The 19,129-nt window shown below is 43.1% G+C and overlaps 1 protein-coding gene across 1 annotated transcript in view; it reads right to left on the reverse strand.

Moving 5' to 3' along the window:
• Positions 1 to 19,129, reverse strand: part of EGY2 (ethylene-dependent gravitropism-deficient and yellow-green-like 2) — a 111,276-nt gene that overhangs the window by 26,752 nt on the left and 65,395 nt on the right. The window contains exons 6-8 of the mRNA XM_086783025.1: positions 9,460 to 9,534; positions 9,278 to 9,383; positions 9,088 to 9,181 (exon numbers count right to left, since the gene is read on the reverse strand). Coding sequence (XP_086639151.1) covers positions 9,088 to 9,181; positions 9,278 to 9,383; positions 9,460 to 9,534 — 275 coding nt within the window. The remainder of the gene's footprint in view (positions 1 to 9,087; positions 9,182 to 9,277; positions 9,384 to 9,459; positions 9,535 to 19,129) is intronic.

The raw sequence follows: 19,129 nt of genomic DNA on the forward strand, positions 1-19,129 counted from the left end.
GATAACTACTTATGAGTGGTCAAAGATCTAAGGCATAAAGTGATCGATGAATGCCATGCCTCTCCTTTTGCACGACATGGAGGTATACTTGTCACCTCTCAAATGATTGAGAGAGACTTCTATTGGTTGGCCGGACATGAGAAAGGATATTGAGGCTTATATACAAAAATGTATGGTATGCCCAAAAGTAAAATATGACTGGTATAAGGCTCCATGGTTGCTACAACCATTGCCTATTCCCAACTAGAAATGGGAAAGTATCACTTAGGACTTATGCATTTGCCTCGCGCACAGTTTGGCAATGATCCCATATGGACCATTGTGGACAGGTTTAGAAATCAAGCACACTTCTTACCAGTTAAGAAGACTAGTATGTCTACGTCCGTTTTATCTCCTGGAGATCCGCATGCTCAGAGAGTCCATTATTAGGAGCAGACGCCCGACTGGCAGGGAGTCCACACAGAGACATATTACTAACTTCTTTAGAGGGACTACCCAGGAGGACACAACCGACAGCCCAGCAGTGGGCACCCCGTGGGACTCTAGTTGAGAGAGCTATCCAGTTGGGCAGATTCAGATGCCCGAGGGCTCGCGGATCCTCACATCGGAGACAGTGCCTACACCGGAGGATTCAGAGCATCATTGCGAGGCATCGGGCTCGTCCGACCAGGCATCTCACTATGGCAGATATCCAGGCCATCCGGCAGAGACCCATGCTAGAGCTCCTAGGATGATTACCACTCCAGCCATATACTGTTGTACTCACTGTCACTTTTGTACTCCCCCATATTCATGTATTCATGTATCCATGTACTCATGTATCCCATTTTGACTAGTAGCATTAGCTTCCCAATCTCCCTAGTTGCTGCTTCCGGATGCTCCCTACTGATGTATTGTAGGACTAGATACTTACCTTCAGTTCTTTCTTTTCTTTTCCAGACAGTGTATCAGATGTCACATGGTTGTAACTTTGGTCTCATAGATCACTTTGGCCTTTTGAAGACGTTAATATAACATTTCATTTCTCCCTCTCATACACACCCTCTCTCTCCCTCCCTCAAGGCTCATACATACACACTCTACTCTCTCTCTCTCTCTCTCAACTTTCACTATATATATTATATCTATCTATCACTATATATATATATATATATAAACAGACGCCTCTAACATCTCTAAAAAATAGGAGTCTTTCGAGGCGCGTACCATACCCGCCTCGTACCAAACGCCTCTGACGCCTCTAACAACCTTGCATCACATAGCTTGGATTTGTTGATGGAGGATGTGGAGAAGATGCCGTGGGTTGCCAAAGTGTTGGCCACTTCAAGGTTTATTGTCAAATTTGTAACAAAAAGGCCAAAGGTGCTATAGCTCCAAAAAACCTCCTCCACTAGATTTGCCTATATGTTTATTCTAGTTATAGGGTACTACGAGTTCAGGCTAGACTCTTGCACACAGTTGTTTCACGTACATGGTTTGAGATGAAAGAGGTGAAAGAAAGAAGACCCAAATATGTGAAATTTGAAACCACTATAATGGAAGAGGAAGCCTTTTGGAAGAAGGCTAAGTGTCGGTGAGGATTCTATAGCCATTCTACAGTGTCTTACGCACATAGTTGTGAGGCATTTCATGAAACGCGTTTCAGAAACATTTCATAAATGTTTCTTTCAAATCCTAGACGTTTCAAAAATGTTTCATACAAAAGGGGGTACACGCTCCAAACTTTATATATAAGTTTATAATATGTAAAAAATATGTTTACCTTCCCTGCAAAACAATATTAAACATGCATCATTTACACATTAAAGCATGTTTACAAGCTAAAACTAAAGAATATGGGTAAAAAACGCTTAAATACTGAAGTTCCCAGGTGGCGGATACGAATGAAAACGTGTTTCATTCGTATGAAACCTTTCATTTCATTCAAACTGAATGAAACCCATTTCATTGCAAATATGCTTACACATCATCGATATGAAGGGCACCACACTTTGCTTATTGTATGAGTATATGGACAAGATCAATGAATGCTTTAACAAGGCACAAGGCTTGGAAGAAGAGGAGTTAGCACAATATTGCATTGAACATTCACGCTTATCTTTGTAATTTTGACTTGTAAGTTATATCATTAAAGCGTAACTTGGATATTGAATTTCATTGTTTTATATATAATATCTCAACCATCAATTAGGGTGACGGATCTTCGCAATACATGGCTCAATCGATGGGATTGGATTCATTGACCAATTCATGCTGTTGCACACATCCTCCATCCTTTATGAAGAGATGATAAGCAATTCTTATGTGAGGAGTTGCAGGATGGCTCGAGGGAGTACATCGATGATTTGACTAGTGGAGATGTGCAACAGTTGAGGATACTAGAGCAGGAGCGCCTAAACTTTCGGAATGGCACGGGAAAACACTTTGGGTGCCTCACTGCTCGTCTACCAGAGTGCTAGCTATGTCATGGTGGGAGAAATATGGCATTGGTGCTCCAAATCTGGTAGGAATTTTGTTGCTTGTGGTCCTAAAGTGATGGAGTTTTAGTAAATTTTCCTCAACTTCTTGAATCTTCATTTATTATAGCAACTTCTAAGTTCTTCTTATTTGTGAATGGCATCTACCGCTCAACTGGAGCGTTTGGTGTATTGCCACTACAACCTTCGTCTTCTTGAGGAGAAAGGCAATCCCATTGAGCCTTGCCAAGTGAATGTCAACTTGATCGACATAGGAAGGTGAAGGAAATTCTAGAGATCCCACCAAATGAGCGAGACATTTATGCTATGCTCTACGAGGAGGCCATGCAACCGATTCACACCACGTGGAGCCGTTCGAGAGTTAGCGTTCGAGAGTCAGAGCCCGAGCTCAGACCAAGCACTTGCCACGTGCTTGGTCTTGGCCCTTGCCACTTGGGTCTTGCAAGTTGCCTCAGACTTCAGTTTGAAGTATCATTTTGAATCAACTTTGATCATGGATGGTGGATGATGTTACTTGTTGTCTCCTAGCTCTAACCTCTACCGTCTTGATTGTTCTTCAGTTATCATTCTTTCGGTTTTTAAAGTTTACAATGTACATGAATGGTAAATGTTGATTGGTCATTGGTAAATTAATATTAAACTTGATGTTGAATGGCATTGCCACCACCAAACCCATGCAAGCCTGGGATCATGTGAATGTATTATCATTACGATTTAATGAATTATGATAGCCATAGGCTTCAAATTGTTCCTTCTTGAGTTTTTATGCACAAGTTTAACTTTTATACGTGGTTCCTAGGCTTAAAAACTATATATACAGACCATAATTATAGCTTAAAAATTTAAGTACTAAAAAACTAATTTTAAAAACTTTCCCAAAATAAAAAAACATTTTTAAAAGTATAAAATTTGTATAATACTTCCCGTTTTAAAAACGTCTGGCAACTATGAGTGGTATCCATTTTTGGGAGAGAAGGCAAGTGGCTAGGAAGCCTTTGTGTGTACATAACCTGTTTCTAACACTCTATTGTTACCCATGGTTGTTTCCGTACGTCCTACGACAAGTTTTTGTACGGAATACCATGCGATATGGTTTCGTACGGGCCATAGAGTCGACCATTGGCGCCTGCGCACAGTTTCGCTGTTAACCGTTTCTGCCCGTTTGGATGCCCATTGGCTTTGTGACTTGTCTTTAGCCAGTCATATGCCATATGGCATATGCTCATTGCCTATAGCCTTTAAGGCTCTACTTATTTAAGACTCAAGCCCTCTAGCTTCTTCTCCACACCTTTAAGCTCTCAAGCCTTCAAGCACTTAGCCCTTCAAGCTCTCTAGCCATCAAGCTCTAAGCCTCTAACTTTTAAGGCTTAAGCTCTAGCCTCTAAGCCTCTAACTTCTAAGGCTTAAGCTCTCAAGCCCTTGTGAGCTAGAGTCTAACTCTAAGGCTTGAGCTCTCAAGCTTCAAACCTCCCTAGTTGCTGCTTCCGGATGCTCCCTATGTATTGTAGGGCTAGATACTTACCTTCAGTTCTTTCTTTTCTTTTCTAGACAGTGTATCAGATGTCACATGGTTGTAACTTTGGTCTCATTCATAGGTCTCACTTTGGCCTTTTGAAGACGTTAATATAACATTTCATTTCATTTCATTTCTCTCTCTCTCTCAAGCTCTCCATCTATGATCTCTCAAGCTTTGAAGATCTCAAGCTCTCACCTTTGAAGCTCTCTCTCTCTCTCTCTCTCTCTCTCTCTCTCTCTCTCTGCCCCCCTCTCTATTCTTTATTCCTCTATCTTCAAGGCTCCATAATCCATTGCCCAAGGCTCAAGCATGTTCCACCCTCCTCCCCCTCTCTATACTCCTCTCTCTCAAGCCGCTTCTCTCTTCATCAATCACAATGACGACCAGAGACATGAATGAAGCTTTCATATTGCATGTCATCCATGTCTCACAAGCCGCCGGAAAATCAAAATGCTATAGTTGGTGGACATGCAAATATTGTGGCAAGCCTTATGTAAGCGGCCTCACTAGGCTTCGGGAGCACATTGCAAAGGTGGGGGGGCAAGTGGCACCATGCAAGGAAGTGCCTCAAAACATCACCGATGAGATGTTTAGAGCCATTAGGGGTGTCCACCGCCCAAGTAGGAACTCAAGCGCCCATGATGAGGTCATTTCCCCGCCACAGGATACTTCCTCTCCCGCCATCTTCGCCTCCGCCGGTGCTGAAGCCTCCACCTCCACCTGCGTTTCCGCCTCCGCCTCCACAAAGAGGCCAAGGTCCGACCAAGGCACGAGGCGATCTTCTTTAGCCGAAGCTACCGGGGGTTCTAACGTCAAGCAGAGATAGAGATTGCACGCACCGTTACTGAGTGCAATCTCTCCTTTAATGTGCTCAAGGTGAAGCAATGGAAGACAATGGTGAAAGTCATTGCAAATGTGGACCCGACACAGGATGGATGGACCAGCATCTCATACCACGACATGCGCACAAAACAACTTGACGAAGAGAGGGAGAGAATTGATAATTCTCTAGCACCCGTACGAGCAGGATGGGCCATGTATGGGTGTAGCATCCTCTCAGATGGGTGGAGTGATAGAAAGAAGAGGGGAATCATCAATATACTTGTGTCTTCCCCTCTAGGCACATACTTTGTACGAGCGATGGATTCCGGGAAGAAGGGAAGGAAGACAACGGGCCACTTTATATATCGACATATCAAGCAAGCCATCATTGAGGTGAGAATCGTGAGGTGTGCCTTGCTTTTTGTTCTCTTGAAAGTATGATTACGTTACTAACTTACTTTTTTAAACATTTTGGCATGTATAATGTAGGTTGGCCTAGAAAATGTGGTGCAAGTGATCACCGACAATGCGTCGAATTGCCGACAAATGGGTCGCTTGTTGGAGAGGAATTATCCCTCCATAGTGTGGATGCCATGCATAGTTGTCAGGTACGATACCGTATGGTTCTTACGATACGATACCGTACGGGAAAATACAGTATAATATTTTAAAAAAAAATCTTATCGTACGGTCTTTTAAAAAAATACTTACAAACTTTAGTATTTTCAATTTCAAAGAGAAGACAAGTTGTCATATGACACAAACACCAAAATTCCATTAAAACCAAGTTGAAAACATACATAGATGTTAGGCTAAAGCCCAAGTCATACAATGCGAGGCGCTCTAGACGCATGTAGCCATAGTAGTAAGTACAAAAAGTGGTGCACCAAAAAGAGAGGCTAGAGGTTGGGGCTAGAATCTAGATGGAGAGCTGATCACTATCAAAATCAAAGCTCTCGCTAGGATCATCTCCATCAGAAGAGTGCCCATCGGAGCGCTCGCAGAAGTCACCCTCGCCACTAAGGAGGCTGCCCTTGTCATCAAACTCGGGCTCTCTAAGCTCCTGTTGACAAGGCAATCGAAGCGTCCTCATTTGCAGGAGCGGAGGAAGAACTACCGGAACCTCGTCATGTGTAGGTTTGCACTATGCGGCACCAGAGGACAAGATATGCTAGCTCTGTCACACAGAGCCGGAGACAGAGGATCATTACATATGCCGATGCCCTGTATACTATGAGATTCCGGGGAGGTTCCACTACCTCTTCCGAGCTGGGTTCGGACCACTTTCTAGGATCATGGACTTCTCGGATCAGAGATGCCTAGGAATTTTTCTTCTAGAGCTCCGTAGACACAGGGAGTCCTTAGTGAGATCCAAATCAGCTGTACTTGCTCGAGAACCAACACAGAGAGCTCTCACCGAGTCCTTCCATACCAGCACTCCGAGGGCCGATCCAGCCATCATACCCAGACCACAGGCTAGCGCAAGAGCTCGGCCGAGAGGTGTGACACTTGACAGAGCTACTGAGTTATGCAGAGCTCGACGCCCTAGACCCCATGGCCCCCTCGCCCATGGCCACACCACCACAGGAGGATCCGGGCCATCATCTCCCATCATCACAGGACCTTCTCGTGCCAGCTCAGTTTTACCACCTTGAGCACCATGTCACAGCGGCCCATGAGGGATGTATTAGGGTGATATGAGAGCTCTCTGCTCATGTACCTAGATCATATTTTAAAGTTCTAGATTTTTGTTTTCTTTCTTTACCACTATTTTGTACCCATGATGATGTACCCCATGGATATGATGTAACCTTTTGGTCTCATAGGTCATTTTGGCCTTTTGAAGACGTTAATACAACTTTCTTTCTTTCACCTTCATTGCGGGCCTTGGAGTTGGTGGGGTGTGAGCCTGGCATCGTGGAGGGTCAAGATCACTCTCTCTCTCATCGTGGGCATTGGGCACGTGGAGATCTCTCTCTTTCTTGCTCTCCTCCTTCCTGGTTCGTGGGCTGTTGTAGGGGCCGCTTGTGTAACAAACCCTCGCCTCTTGTGAGAGGAGAGGCATGACAGCCTAAGTGTGGAAGGAAAGCTGTGTGACAAGATTGTTGGAGAGACCTAGGAACAGGAGTTCAAGCTAAGGATACATGGGAGAGTGTTCATGGAAGAGATTGTGTGGTTCCTTTTTGTCGTGGACTTAAGTGTATTCAGGGTTTTCTTGCAGTTTCTCTATGCTTTCTCTTGCTTGGTTATAGGGAAAAAGCACATGCTGTTTGCTGTGGGAAAGAAGCCCTATTTTGGTTGTGGAAAAAGCATAGGGTGTTGTTGTGGAAAACAGCCCGCTATCGGCACTGTCTTTGGATGGTGCTGTGTATGGTTTTGTGTGGAAACAAGACAAAGGTTTCAAGGGGAAACAGGCCTAAGGGTTTCGTGTGAAAATAGGTTGTAGGTTTCTCGAGGAGATTAGTTACAAGCAAGTTGTGGTTACAGGGAAGGACCGATGGTTCGGTACACCCTACTGCTGTTTGTCAAAGGTTTGAGGGATCCATGTTTGAGACGGAGAAGACTCTTGGAAAGCAAGGAGGTGTTGTACAGGTGTGTCTTCTCTATGGTATGATGTGTTGTCACATGGGAGTTCTTCTTTGGAGACAACTTGGAGTCTTTGTTGTGAGATAGGAGCACTGGAAGTATCGGGATGTCTGCTGGTCATAGGGTGAAAGACTATGGGTAGTTGTGGCAGCCCTGATCGTGGGAGAAAGCTTCTGTATGCACGACTCAATGTGTGACAGCCTTTTGATGTGGACAATGTCTAGAACTATTTTGTGGATGCTGAGGAAACATGAGGCCATGGTATAGGAACTGGATTGGTGCTCATGGAGGAGTTTGGCTATGGTATTGGTTCTTTTCTCCTTGGCTTGAGTTTACAGGTTCCTGGCAGGCTTGAAGTGTACTTCTGTGCTGGCTGAGTTCCCAGCCATATTGTAATCAAAGCTCTTCTAATCAATTAAAGAAATACCACAAGGGACGCCACTGCGTTTTGGGGCCAATCGGTGTTCGTGTACTGTCTGCAGGAGCACTCTAGCTCCCTTGTGTTTGCTTTCTTTACTGCATTTTCAACTTAAGCATGTGTGTTTGTGCGACAGATTGATCACTGCCCTTTGATTTTTATTCAAGGCCGGTTTCACCATCACTACCCAAATCATCTCCTCAGTGAAACCCAACTGGTGGAAGAGGCGAGCACATGGGACTGTGTCAAATGCCTTGCGGAAATCCACAAAGCAACAAAAGATCTTCTTGCCTCCCGATCATCCCTCCTCGATGATGGTACTCACTGTGAAGATGTGATCCAATGTCAAGTAGGAGCGTCTGAAACCTGCTTGCCCCTTTGCTCTCATGCCATGACATTCCACATGTGAGCTAGTTTCAGCCTCCAAAACTGAACCATATAGCTTTGCAAGTGTACAATAAACTCCAGGGTCTGGTAGAGGTATACTGGGCATTGCTCAGAGAGTGGAACAGACCAAAATAGTTAAAACACTCCCCTACTTCATTCCATCCCATGCTCCACGAATCCCTCTGTTTTACTCCAATCAAAAGCACACAAGCTTTGCGCTAAAAAACACTTCATAGAGGTGATGATGCAGCAGCCACTGCAGATATGTGAAAGCTATACTTGATGGGCTCACTGCCAAAAAAGATGGGCTTTGACACACTAACACAACCTACCCATATGCATGGTTGGATGTATCAAAAGGTATTTTGACCTCAGGGCCTTTTCTCCCGGCCCAGCCCAGTTAACAGGGCCATCTGACATTTAATAGGATTTAATGCTGAAAAACTTTTGAGTTCCCATGAGCTTGCTGCGTCATCATGAAACCGTATCTGGTGTAGTTTGAGAACAAATTGCTAGCTTTGCTGATTTTGGCACAGTTAGCAGAATGTGAAGGATAAGTTATAGAGAATATAGCTGCCACCGATATTCCAGGCAAACTTAGCCGTGGAAAGCCATGTAAAACCAACACTCAATTAAACGAGGCAGGCTGAAGAGCTGTCACAATAGTTAAGAACACTGGAAAAAAAAAAGCATTTTCAGTTTTTCTTTTGAACAATCATCTAGGAAATGCTTCAAGGCAAGTAACATCTGATGAATCAGATTTTTCTAAACAAATAAGCTGTACATAAAGGTTAGTTTGCCTCTCTTCCTCTATTTTATTGTGGGTAAGGTAATCTTTTGTTTGGCAAATATGAAAATTAAGAACTTGAGATTTGACTTACAAGAAGTCCACTTGTAAAGAAGGGGAATTCCTGAGCAGAATTGTGTATAAAGTAACCAATCCAAACACGCTTGCGGCAACCCACTCCGGTATTGCTGAAAATGGGAAAGGTAAAATCGTCAGAGAATCTTTAATTTTCAACTAACCAAACCTCATAATGTTTTAGTAAACCAGGATGCAGAGGTTCTTACTAGCAGGATCTGGCTCCACGAGTTCCTTCAGAGTAACAATTGCCACTGGCTTGTCATCATCAGGATTAAACAAAAGGAAAAGCCTGTACTGATCTCCAAATTTATCCTGTAACATTATTTATATTAATACGAAGTGCAGCCAAGTGCATCAGTTAAATACTATACAAAGTGTGCTTCTTTACCTGGAGTCTAGTGTTTATTTTTGCATAGCTCTTTGAAGCATCACCTCGGAGATTACCTTTGAAAAGTACACCACCCTGAAACAAGTACAAAAGCATGGTATACAGGGGTGTGAAGACTGCGATTCTGCAAGTCACAATAACAAGCACTGTGGCACTTTACAGCAAACTAGCACTAATAAAGTGAGCTTTTACAACTTTGCAGTAAAAAGATAGCAGATCAAGAACTTGATATAATTATGATACACCTGGTGAAGCTTCACTTTTAGTACTGGTTTTAAAAGATTTGTTGATTGCATTAAGTACTGATTTTGGTTATAAATCAAATGCATGGGTTCATAAAGACACCATAGAATAAGCAACCAAATAGAGGTTTCATAATTAAGCAATTTGTTTGAGCATGGTCGTTCAAAGAGAAATCTAAATGTGTATTAACTTGGTTTTTTCTTTTTCCTTTTTCTTCCGTTTTTTCTTTTTGCCGCCAGGGGTTTCTTTTCGCTATATCCTTGGCTCATGAGTAGACGGTCTCAATCCCCAGGAGCAGGGGGTGTCTGGCTCTCTGAAGGGACAGTGCTCTCTCGAAGGACTCCCCAGGTGTGTGATGCTACCCTGCCACAGGTCTAGAGGGAGCTCACTCGATGCAGATTTGTACTAGTCCATGTGTCCCAGAAAATCGCACGCAGGCTGAGTGTTAGCAGGGGCTCTCTGCTCGAGGCCAAAGAAGTCAGTGTGCGGTATCCTACATCTCGGGCTGCTGCGTCAATAGTCTATCTCTGTGGTGCCTCAACTCCAATAGGCATAGTCCCAAGCATCTCTGATCTCTGTAATGCATCACCTATGAGAAGGGCCCAAACCCCTCCTTAAAGAGAGAGTGGTAGTGTCCATGTATCTCACAGTAAACTAGCCATCTAAGTATGTAATGCTCCTCAGACTCGATCTCCCCTGTTCAACATAGCCTGCATACCCGTCTCTCTCCTAAGACGCCCTCTACTCGTATGACTGAAGCTTCAAAGAAAGCTGAGCCGAGGATATCTTTGTCCGGTCTGTATGAAGTCTAGTCAGATCTATACGAATGATGCGGTTGATCTCCTGCCGTGAGAGATCAAGGAGAACAAGCTGTACTCAAAAGAAGGGGGGAGGGGGGGGAGGGGGTTCCATCCCAAAGCCATGTGACTGAAACCAACCGGTGATGAGTGTATGCCAACAACTGCTATGTCCCTTTGGTGCTAGCTGTCTAGAGGACTCCAAGGCAAATCGTGGGAGGCGATCTCCATGTAGTGTGAAGATGTGCTCTATGTATGTGACAGCGTCACGGCCTAGAACAGGGCATCTATGACAATAGGGGCTGATCCGAACTTGGCCAATACTATGGCAAGTGACACTTATGGCTTACATATGATCATGTGTGAGAGCATCATAACCTACGATCTCTCCACTCTCTACCAGTCCTCCTCTCCCAGGCATTGTCGGGCGGACCAAAGTATCAAACAACCAGCATTTGGTACTAGGTTCTTAGAAGTGTGCCTAAAAACATGCTCTCTCCAAACGACAAGGGCAGCAAGGACTTTGTTCCGAATCCAATCGCATTTAGGACATTCGATTTGCAAGCTTGAAATAATTTCTCGGATATTTGCATGATTGTTAGGCCCAAAAGGCTTGGATTTCATTGCATCGAATCAAGGGCTTGCTCAGCCTTAGTGATTAGGGATGAGATCCACTCCAAAAACCTTGGCTAGAAGCTCCATCTTGTGGATTATAGCATGGAAAGTTGTGTTTTTTCTTGTTCTGTGAGATTTGGGGATCTTTCTCTTTGGGATGTTTAGAGAGTACCAAGGTTCACTATGAATCCATAGTATTATCCAGATAGCCATTGGGTGGTAGCAAGCGATCTTGTCGAGATTGACATAACCAAAGATGTCATGTCAGGCAATCTTGTGGTAATGGTATAATTGAGGATGCCAAGGTTTCCAGACCGCTTGTACATGGCTAATTTAGCCTAACTATGCGGAAGCCGGGCATCTAGATAGAACTAACACCAGACAATCGTTCAGTTACCAGCTTTGACCGAAATAGGGATGGCCTCTATAACACTACCAGTAGACACACAAGAAGAAAATGTAAGAAGATCAAAACTTGGGGATACCAGGATCCCTACTCAAATAGCACCAATCAGCTCAGACTCTATCCCTTGTCCTCTCGCTAACACAAATTGTCACCACTACATCTTCAATCCGACTGGGCTGTTACTTCCAACTGTCCTCTATGGTCAGACCAAACCTTCAAGATTTTAGATTTTCAACCCAAAAGCCTTAGCTGACTTCAGCTGACGACTAGGTGACCTAAATCTCTCCCAACTGCCCAAGACAGATCAGATATTGATTGTCACCTCAAACAGACACAAGCTAATGACCCCAGGCCAAAAACTATCCGCTAATATCAGAACGCCTCAAAAACTTGTTCTAGAACTCCATAGCACTCATTAGCATCCTTTTGCTGACCAGAACTCACTTCAACTAATACAGAAATGAAAGAGAACCGCCTCCGAAATCTTCTTCATGTTTCCATACCAAAATGAGTCCTCACGGATCCTCTTCAATCCTCCCACATCAGCTAACCCTATAGCTACTATCCCAAAAGCTTACCAAACTCTTGGCCGACCCCCTTCTGATCCTTTGCTAACAGAAAAACTGACAAAAAACTGCCTCAAATGACTGACACAGAAATGATCAAAACCTGACCATAGCTTTAGGACAGATGATTGCAACAGATTCCAGACAGAAACATGTCCACCTGTCTTCCAAAGTGTCCTCCAATGGCAGCCAACCATAAACACTTTATACTAAACTTCTTAGACCCTATGCTGACGCCCTGTCAATGCTTTTCTCCCCTAGATGCCTATAAACTGGTTCAGATGCCTGATGCAGAATCCAACCCCAATATTTGACCTCCTTACTCCCTTATTGTTCTCCTGGTCCAGCTGCCATTAATTTCTCAGTCCCATAACCATTCTAAGCATCCCCTTATGCTCTGCGGTCTACAGCTGACATTGATCTCACTAGTCTAAACTGTTACCAATTCTGCTCTCGGAGACAGAACCAACCGACTCAGAATCTCTATTTCGATCAAAAACTCTCTTTTATGTGCGTCGTATCCTCCTAGCCCTTAGGCTGCCCTAGTTCCATGAAGATATGACCCTAAAGACACCTTGTTGCAACCAACCAATTACTATTGACTGATCTGACGTCTGATTACTGATTACTCACTGCTGCTGACTTAACTGGAGCAGAATTTCTTAGTTCTGAGTCCTCCGAGACCTCTAAACCTTCTAAACACTTAAACAAACCAAAATATGAACCTCTAGACATCCAATTGATCACTATCAAGTTACAGCTGCTCCAGAATGACCACTTTGCCCACAACCCAATCTCACCTCTGTCAGACTACAAACTGTCAGACTCGACACAGAATAACTTCCCTTCCCTTATACTCAAAATGATCAAAACGACCCTTTTACTTCGTCTCCTGATCCCCTAGACACATGACTGCCTGTAATAACTGACACTCTTCTTCCCCTTTTTGACAACATATTCTCAACAGAAGAAGTCTGTTTCAATCATGAAGCAGCTCAAATCTCCTAAATCATCAGACACTTCTCCACAGGTGTTCTATCTCAAGAAAATCAAACAGAACAACTCAAACCAAGCTCCAAAATAACAAATCTCATTGACCTTGACACAGATACAAACTTCAAACTCACTGTTCTCTTCACAAAGCAAAGAAAGACTGTCTCAACAACCCTGAGACAATGGGTTCAAACTTATCCAACAAACACACTAAACACTTGTAGTTTCTCCACTTGTAGACTCTAACTGTAGCATTATATGGTAGTGATGTGTGTGAACACACTTAGGACCACCGGGGCACTTTTTCCCTCACTAGGAGGTTTTTTCTCCCATGCGTATGTACACCCTCTTATGTACTCATTTTGGAATGTGTACTTATCTTTTGTATCTAGCACACATTTGTTCATTCTAATCTAGTGAGTTTTTGTGCTCTCAAGCTTCTCTATCTTGTGTGTGTGCATCGTTGCAACCCTAACCCTAATTCCAACAATTCGTATCAGAGCTAGGTTCGTTGACACTTGATCTAGTAGTCTGCCTCCCTCTTCACGACTCTATTTTTCTGTCTCCGATTGAGATACCCTCTTAGGAAAAGAAGGTATATACTGTAGTGTGCTTTCGAGGTATATACAAAGTATATACTGAAGGTATATACAAAGTATATAGAGTTTTCGAGGTTCGCAGCGCGATTCGGGCGCGTTTTGGGCACCGCAAGGTTTCTGCAGATGTTCTAGAGAGGCCTCATTTTGGATTGGTTCTGCTCGATTTTGGGTGTTTGGGGTATGTAGCGGCAAAGATTTGGTGTGCAGCAGCACATCTGCAGTGTCTTCAACAACATCGACCATCGTACTTTTCCTAGTAACACTCTATTCTCTACTCTATGTTATTTTTCATACACTTTGCAAGTGATTCAGTCAGTTGGCAGCCATCCAGGGTTACATTCACTGAATACTCAGTACTTGCAGTGTGTTGAAAGATTTAGCATTTGGTAGAAAGTCATGGCTGGCAGTAGTGATGTATTCAACATGTTGTCTGCTAAGGACAAACTTGATGGGACTAACTACCCATTGTGGTCCTATATGATAAGACATGTACTGGTTACTAAAGGCCTTTGGAATGTGGTCAGTGGTATTGACACTCATCCTGTTTCACAACTACCAGTGCAATCAGGTACTGCAGGTACATCTGAAGTAGAATCTGATATAGATGTGGCTCCTCCACATGCACCACCAGTATCTCCCACTTTTGCTCAAACGAGATGAGATGGAAGAGATGCACAGGCACATACATTGCTTGCACTTTTTGTGAGGCGAAGCATTATTCCTCATATTCGGTCATGTAAGACTTCAAAACAGGCATGGGATGCACTTGCTGCATTATACCAGGTGCGCAACGAAGCACGTGTTGCATATCTGCGCAAACAGTTGGAATCTGAGCACATGAATGAGGGAGACTCAATGGACAGCTTCTTGACCAAGATCAAAGATTTTAAGGAGCAACCTGCTAGTGTGGATGAGATATATCCTGATAGTACATTGGTGCCCACAGTTCTCAATGCATTGCCGGATTCTTATCAGAGTTTTGCCTCTACCCTTAGACTCATGATGAAGAGAAATCCAAATGTCCTTACATTTGATGAGCTGGTTTCAGTACTCTTGCAAGAAGAGCAGTCTAGGCAAAACAGATCTAATATGCGAGTTGGTGACCAAGCTTTTGTTGCCAATCACAAAGGCAAAGGTAAAGCTTCTTCGCATGATGGCTATAAGCCAAAATCAGAATCCTCAGGTAAGGATGCAGAGAAAGAAGGTGATAAGCCTAAAAGTAGGGCAAGTGTCACTATTGTAGGAAACCAAGACACTACATACATGAGTGTGCAAGAAAAGGCTAGAGAAGGAGAAAAAGAAAGAATCGAGCATGGCTGTGGCTAATGCATCTGCACCAAGTGCAGAGAAGAAGGAAACTACAAGTTTTGCTCGAGATGATTAGGCATGGACTGTACTTGCAGTTATGACCCTTCTGTTCATGATGTATACATGTCAGTGGCAGAATTGGATGCTTGGTACTTTGACAGTGGTGCTAGTAAGCACATTACTTCACAAAAAAATTTGTTCTCATCTCTGGAATTTATCCCAAGTGCAGGAACTGTCACATGTGCAAATGGTTCCTCATATCTTGTCAAAGGAGTTCGTAGAGTTGTGTTCACTACTGCAAATAGGGGCGCATTTACTCTTTCTAAAGTTTTATATGTACCAGGCACATTCATGTATATCATGGCTCAGCAAGAAGTAGCCTACAGTGGCCACTTCCAGCTGTGAAGTTGAGTACAGGGCAGCTTTGAAAGCTACAATTGAGTGTGTGTGGCTCAGACGTCTTATGGCTGATTTTGGTGTTGGACAGTCGTCTAGCACTACCATTTTCACTGGCAACCAAAGCGCATTAGCAATTGTGAGGAACCCAATGTTTCATGCTCGCACTAAGCACATTGAGGTGTATTACCACTATGTCAAGGAAAGACTCTGCAGCAGAGATCAGCTTGGTCTCTATGTGCCTACACATGACAACATGGCAGATTTATTCACGAAAGCTCTTCCTCGTGAAAAGTTCGAAGCTTTTCGTAAAGCTTTGGGCTTACTGCCTTTTCAAGATTGATTGGCCATACCCTGTACATGTTCAAATCATCACTCCAGGAGGGATTTGTAGCATTATATGGTAGTGATCTGTATGAACACCCTTAGGACCGCCGGGACACTTTTTCCCTCACTAGGAGGTTTTTTCCCCCGTGCGCATGTACACTCTCTTATCTACTCATTTTGGGGTGTGTACTTATCTTTTGTATCTGGCACACATTTGTTCATTCTAATCTATTGAGTTTGTGTGCTCTCAAGCTTCTCTATCTTGTGTGTGTGTGCATCGTTGCAACCATAGTTGCCAGGCGTTTCATGAAACGTGTTTCATAAACGTTTCATTCATTTTCCAAAAGTTTCAAAAACGTTTCATACAAAAAGGGAGGGTACAGGCCTCAAAATTTATATACATGTTTATAATATGTTAAAAATATAATGCCTTCCTTGCAAAACAATATTAAACATGCATCATTACAGTGGGCACCCGACTGAGTCACTAACCAATTGGCATGAATAAACTGGCAACATCAAGAATCAAGATCTAGATTTCATCATCAATAATGGCAACTACTCAATAATGGCACTCAAAGTGATCACAGAAAGTTTGAATCTTGAGCTGCTACGAAAAAAGTAAAGTAAAGTCTAAAATACACAAAGTAAAGTATGTTGAAGCCTGATAGATGCAATCATGCATGAATGATGACAAATAGTAAACTAGAGGAGCTGATTTGTGCAAGGCAGGAGCTCCTTCAATCAGTTTTCCAGTCGCCTGTAGACGTTTTTTTTTCGAAAAACGTGCTCTCAAGATAGAAAATGGTAAAAAACATAGGTTTTCCCAGGCAACATGAAAGAAACACCTTTCATTCCAATGAAACGTTTCGTTTTCATTCAGGTGGAATGAAACACGTTTCACTGCAACTATGGTTGCAACCCTAACCCTAATTCCAATACTAACTACTATTCAATTCACATACTGCAGACTCAATTCAGCACCCAGCTGACACGATTCTGGATTAAATCACGTCTCTAACAGAGATGCCTCATCGAAACGAACCAGAAACACCTCTCTTGATCGATTCTCTGGGTCTTAGCACCTTCTCTGCTCTAATTTACCCAAATTCACTTAGATTACTCCGAACATCACGTCTGCTTCCCTTGAAAATTAAGAAATCTTTTGACTACAACTAGCTTGCTTCACTGTAGGTACTTCTCCCACTTTACTCACTCCTGCGCTTCTCATAATTCCTGTCTCTTGTTTTTCCGTCCGTCCCGTAAATCATCCCAAAAAACCCCTTTTTTGGGTCGCCGCCTTCTGGAACCTTTGTGCCTTCTCTCTCCTTCATCCATGCGCCTTCTATTTTGGTTTTTCAACATCTGCTCTTATCCTCTCCGCTGCCACGCTGTTAGTGCCACCCGGGAACCTTTACACATCATCATTTATTTATCATAAATTTCCTTACTCCTTATTTGTTTTGAGCTTTGGACACCTCTCACAACCTATAGATTCTCACCTCTTATACGAGCTACGGATCATGGACATGTTGGGTGAGGATTACACTTCCAAGTTGTTGGAAGTGGACCTCTAATTAAGGAGTTGTGTATTTATACTTACTAGTTCCTGCAAGTAAACCTCTAGTTTGAGGCGGTTATGTGTTGTGTCTGCGGGATTCATGAAGATAAACGACATATAGAATACTAGACGGGGAGTTTTTACTTGCCCAAAAGGTAGATTAACAGTCGAAAATTTCATTAGTTTTGTTATTCAATCAAAATATTTCATCCTCATTAGTTTTGTTATTGAATCAAAATATTTCATCCTTATGAACGTTAGGGTTCAAAATCAATTGAGTCTTGGAGGGAATATTGTGAGAACGGGTCAATACAACCTCTCTTCTTCCGGACACTCTGAAATTGTCGTATAGGATATCCCTAGATGGTTAACATTTTGAAAAGCTTACCTTCAATTTTTTGCCCAAGTTGGTAGGGTAAAAGTGCAGTTGGAACCAAACTTGTGATAGTTGTTGGTTCATGACAGGCTACTAGCATTTAGTGAGCATATGGTATCTAAAAGAGCTTATTGCCTTTCAAGTGGATGGCTCGGGGAATGCAACATGATTTGAGCAGTTGGAATAACTCAAGGAGTAAGGCCTTTTTAGTCCAAGACTTGAAGGTAACTTGGGAGAATGATTGGCTCTCTAGGAACAAGTTCCTTCAATTGGTAATCTTCTGCGAGCAAGAAGCTTAGTGATTGAGGGACAATCTCTCGCGTCTATTTCTTCTTAAAACCTTTTCTTGCTTATTTTTATGAAGGGTGCCACGGTCTAGGATTAATTGCCGATTATACATAGACTAAGCTCATAGGAGTTTTAAGTATTTATGTTTATGCATGGGTACACACCACCTATGTGGTTATTTCCTCCCCCCTCCCCTTGTATGAGATAGCCTTCTCCTCATAGAGCGGCCAGCCGGAGGAGAAGTGCATCTCTCTCTACCTTTGATCCCCGCCATGTACATGGAGGCGAGTTTGAATCTAGCCCTTCGTGGTTGTATGTAGCCTTTCGTGGCTGGTTTTTTGTTAACTAATAGAAGGATCTTTTTCCGGAAAAAAAAAATGCATCACTTAAGAAAGACCTATTTTTGATAGCTTTTGAGAAGTTTGGCAGTTTAAGTTGTTCTTATGGGCAAGGCAACTTTGTTTGAGTGCATCAAGGAGCCTTGCGGCAATGCTAGCTTGACTAGTTGCTTGGTTCCACCCATATTATATGACACATGCAAAGTTTCTGGTGAGACTAGCAAGCATGTTGGATATGCAATGTTGCTAGTAGGACTTGCCAACCAGACGCTTTTTGGATGAGCAATCTCTCAAGGAGTATCCAAAGCTTTTGGGTAGGTACCTTCAAGCTTTTCGGTTACGGCCAACTGTCCAAAAAGTAACTCTCAAGGAGTATCCAAAGCTTTTGGGTAGGTACCTTGAAGGTTTTCAGTTATGGCCAACTATTTAGAAGAGGGAAGAGATGTCACCATTTGGCTCCCCAATCATGCTTACTAGGATGTGTGTACATCATGTGTATCTAAAAGCCATGAATGCAGGGCATTATGCTCTATTAGTATGACTAGCCATGGTGTCTATTGATAGCCAATATGACTGGTAAGTGATGCTCTAGAATGACTGGAGTCGCAGCCCGCCTAATATGACCCAAGGGATCTGCTAGTATGACTAGTACTCCCAAGTCAGTTCTAACTACTAGTATGACTACCATTCTCTCTACCTAGTAAGACGAGATGAGAGGTTTCTGCTAGTATGACTAGTACTCCCTGGTCTAGTTGTGACTACTAGTAAGACTAGCAATCTCTCTACCTAGTAAGACTAGATGGGAGGCCAGTATGACTATCATTGGTGTGCCACCAGTATTGACTTGGAAAACATCT

Source organism: Cibotium barometz, chromosome 45 (genome assembly GCF_041138505.1).
Source record: "Cibotium barometz isolate CiBa-2024 chromosome 45, ASM4113850v1, whole genome shotgun sequence".
NCBI classification, from domain to species: domain Eukaryota; kingdom Viridiplantae; phylum Streptophyta; class Polypodiopsida; order Cyatheales; family Cibotiaceae; genus Cibotium; species Cibotium barometz.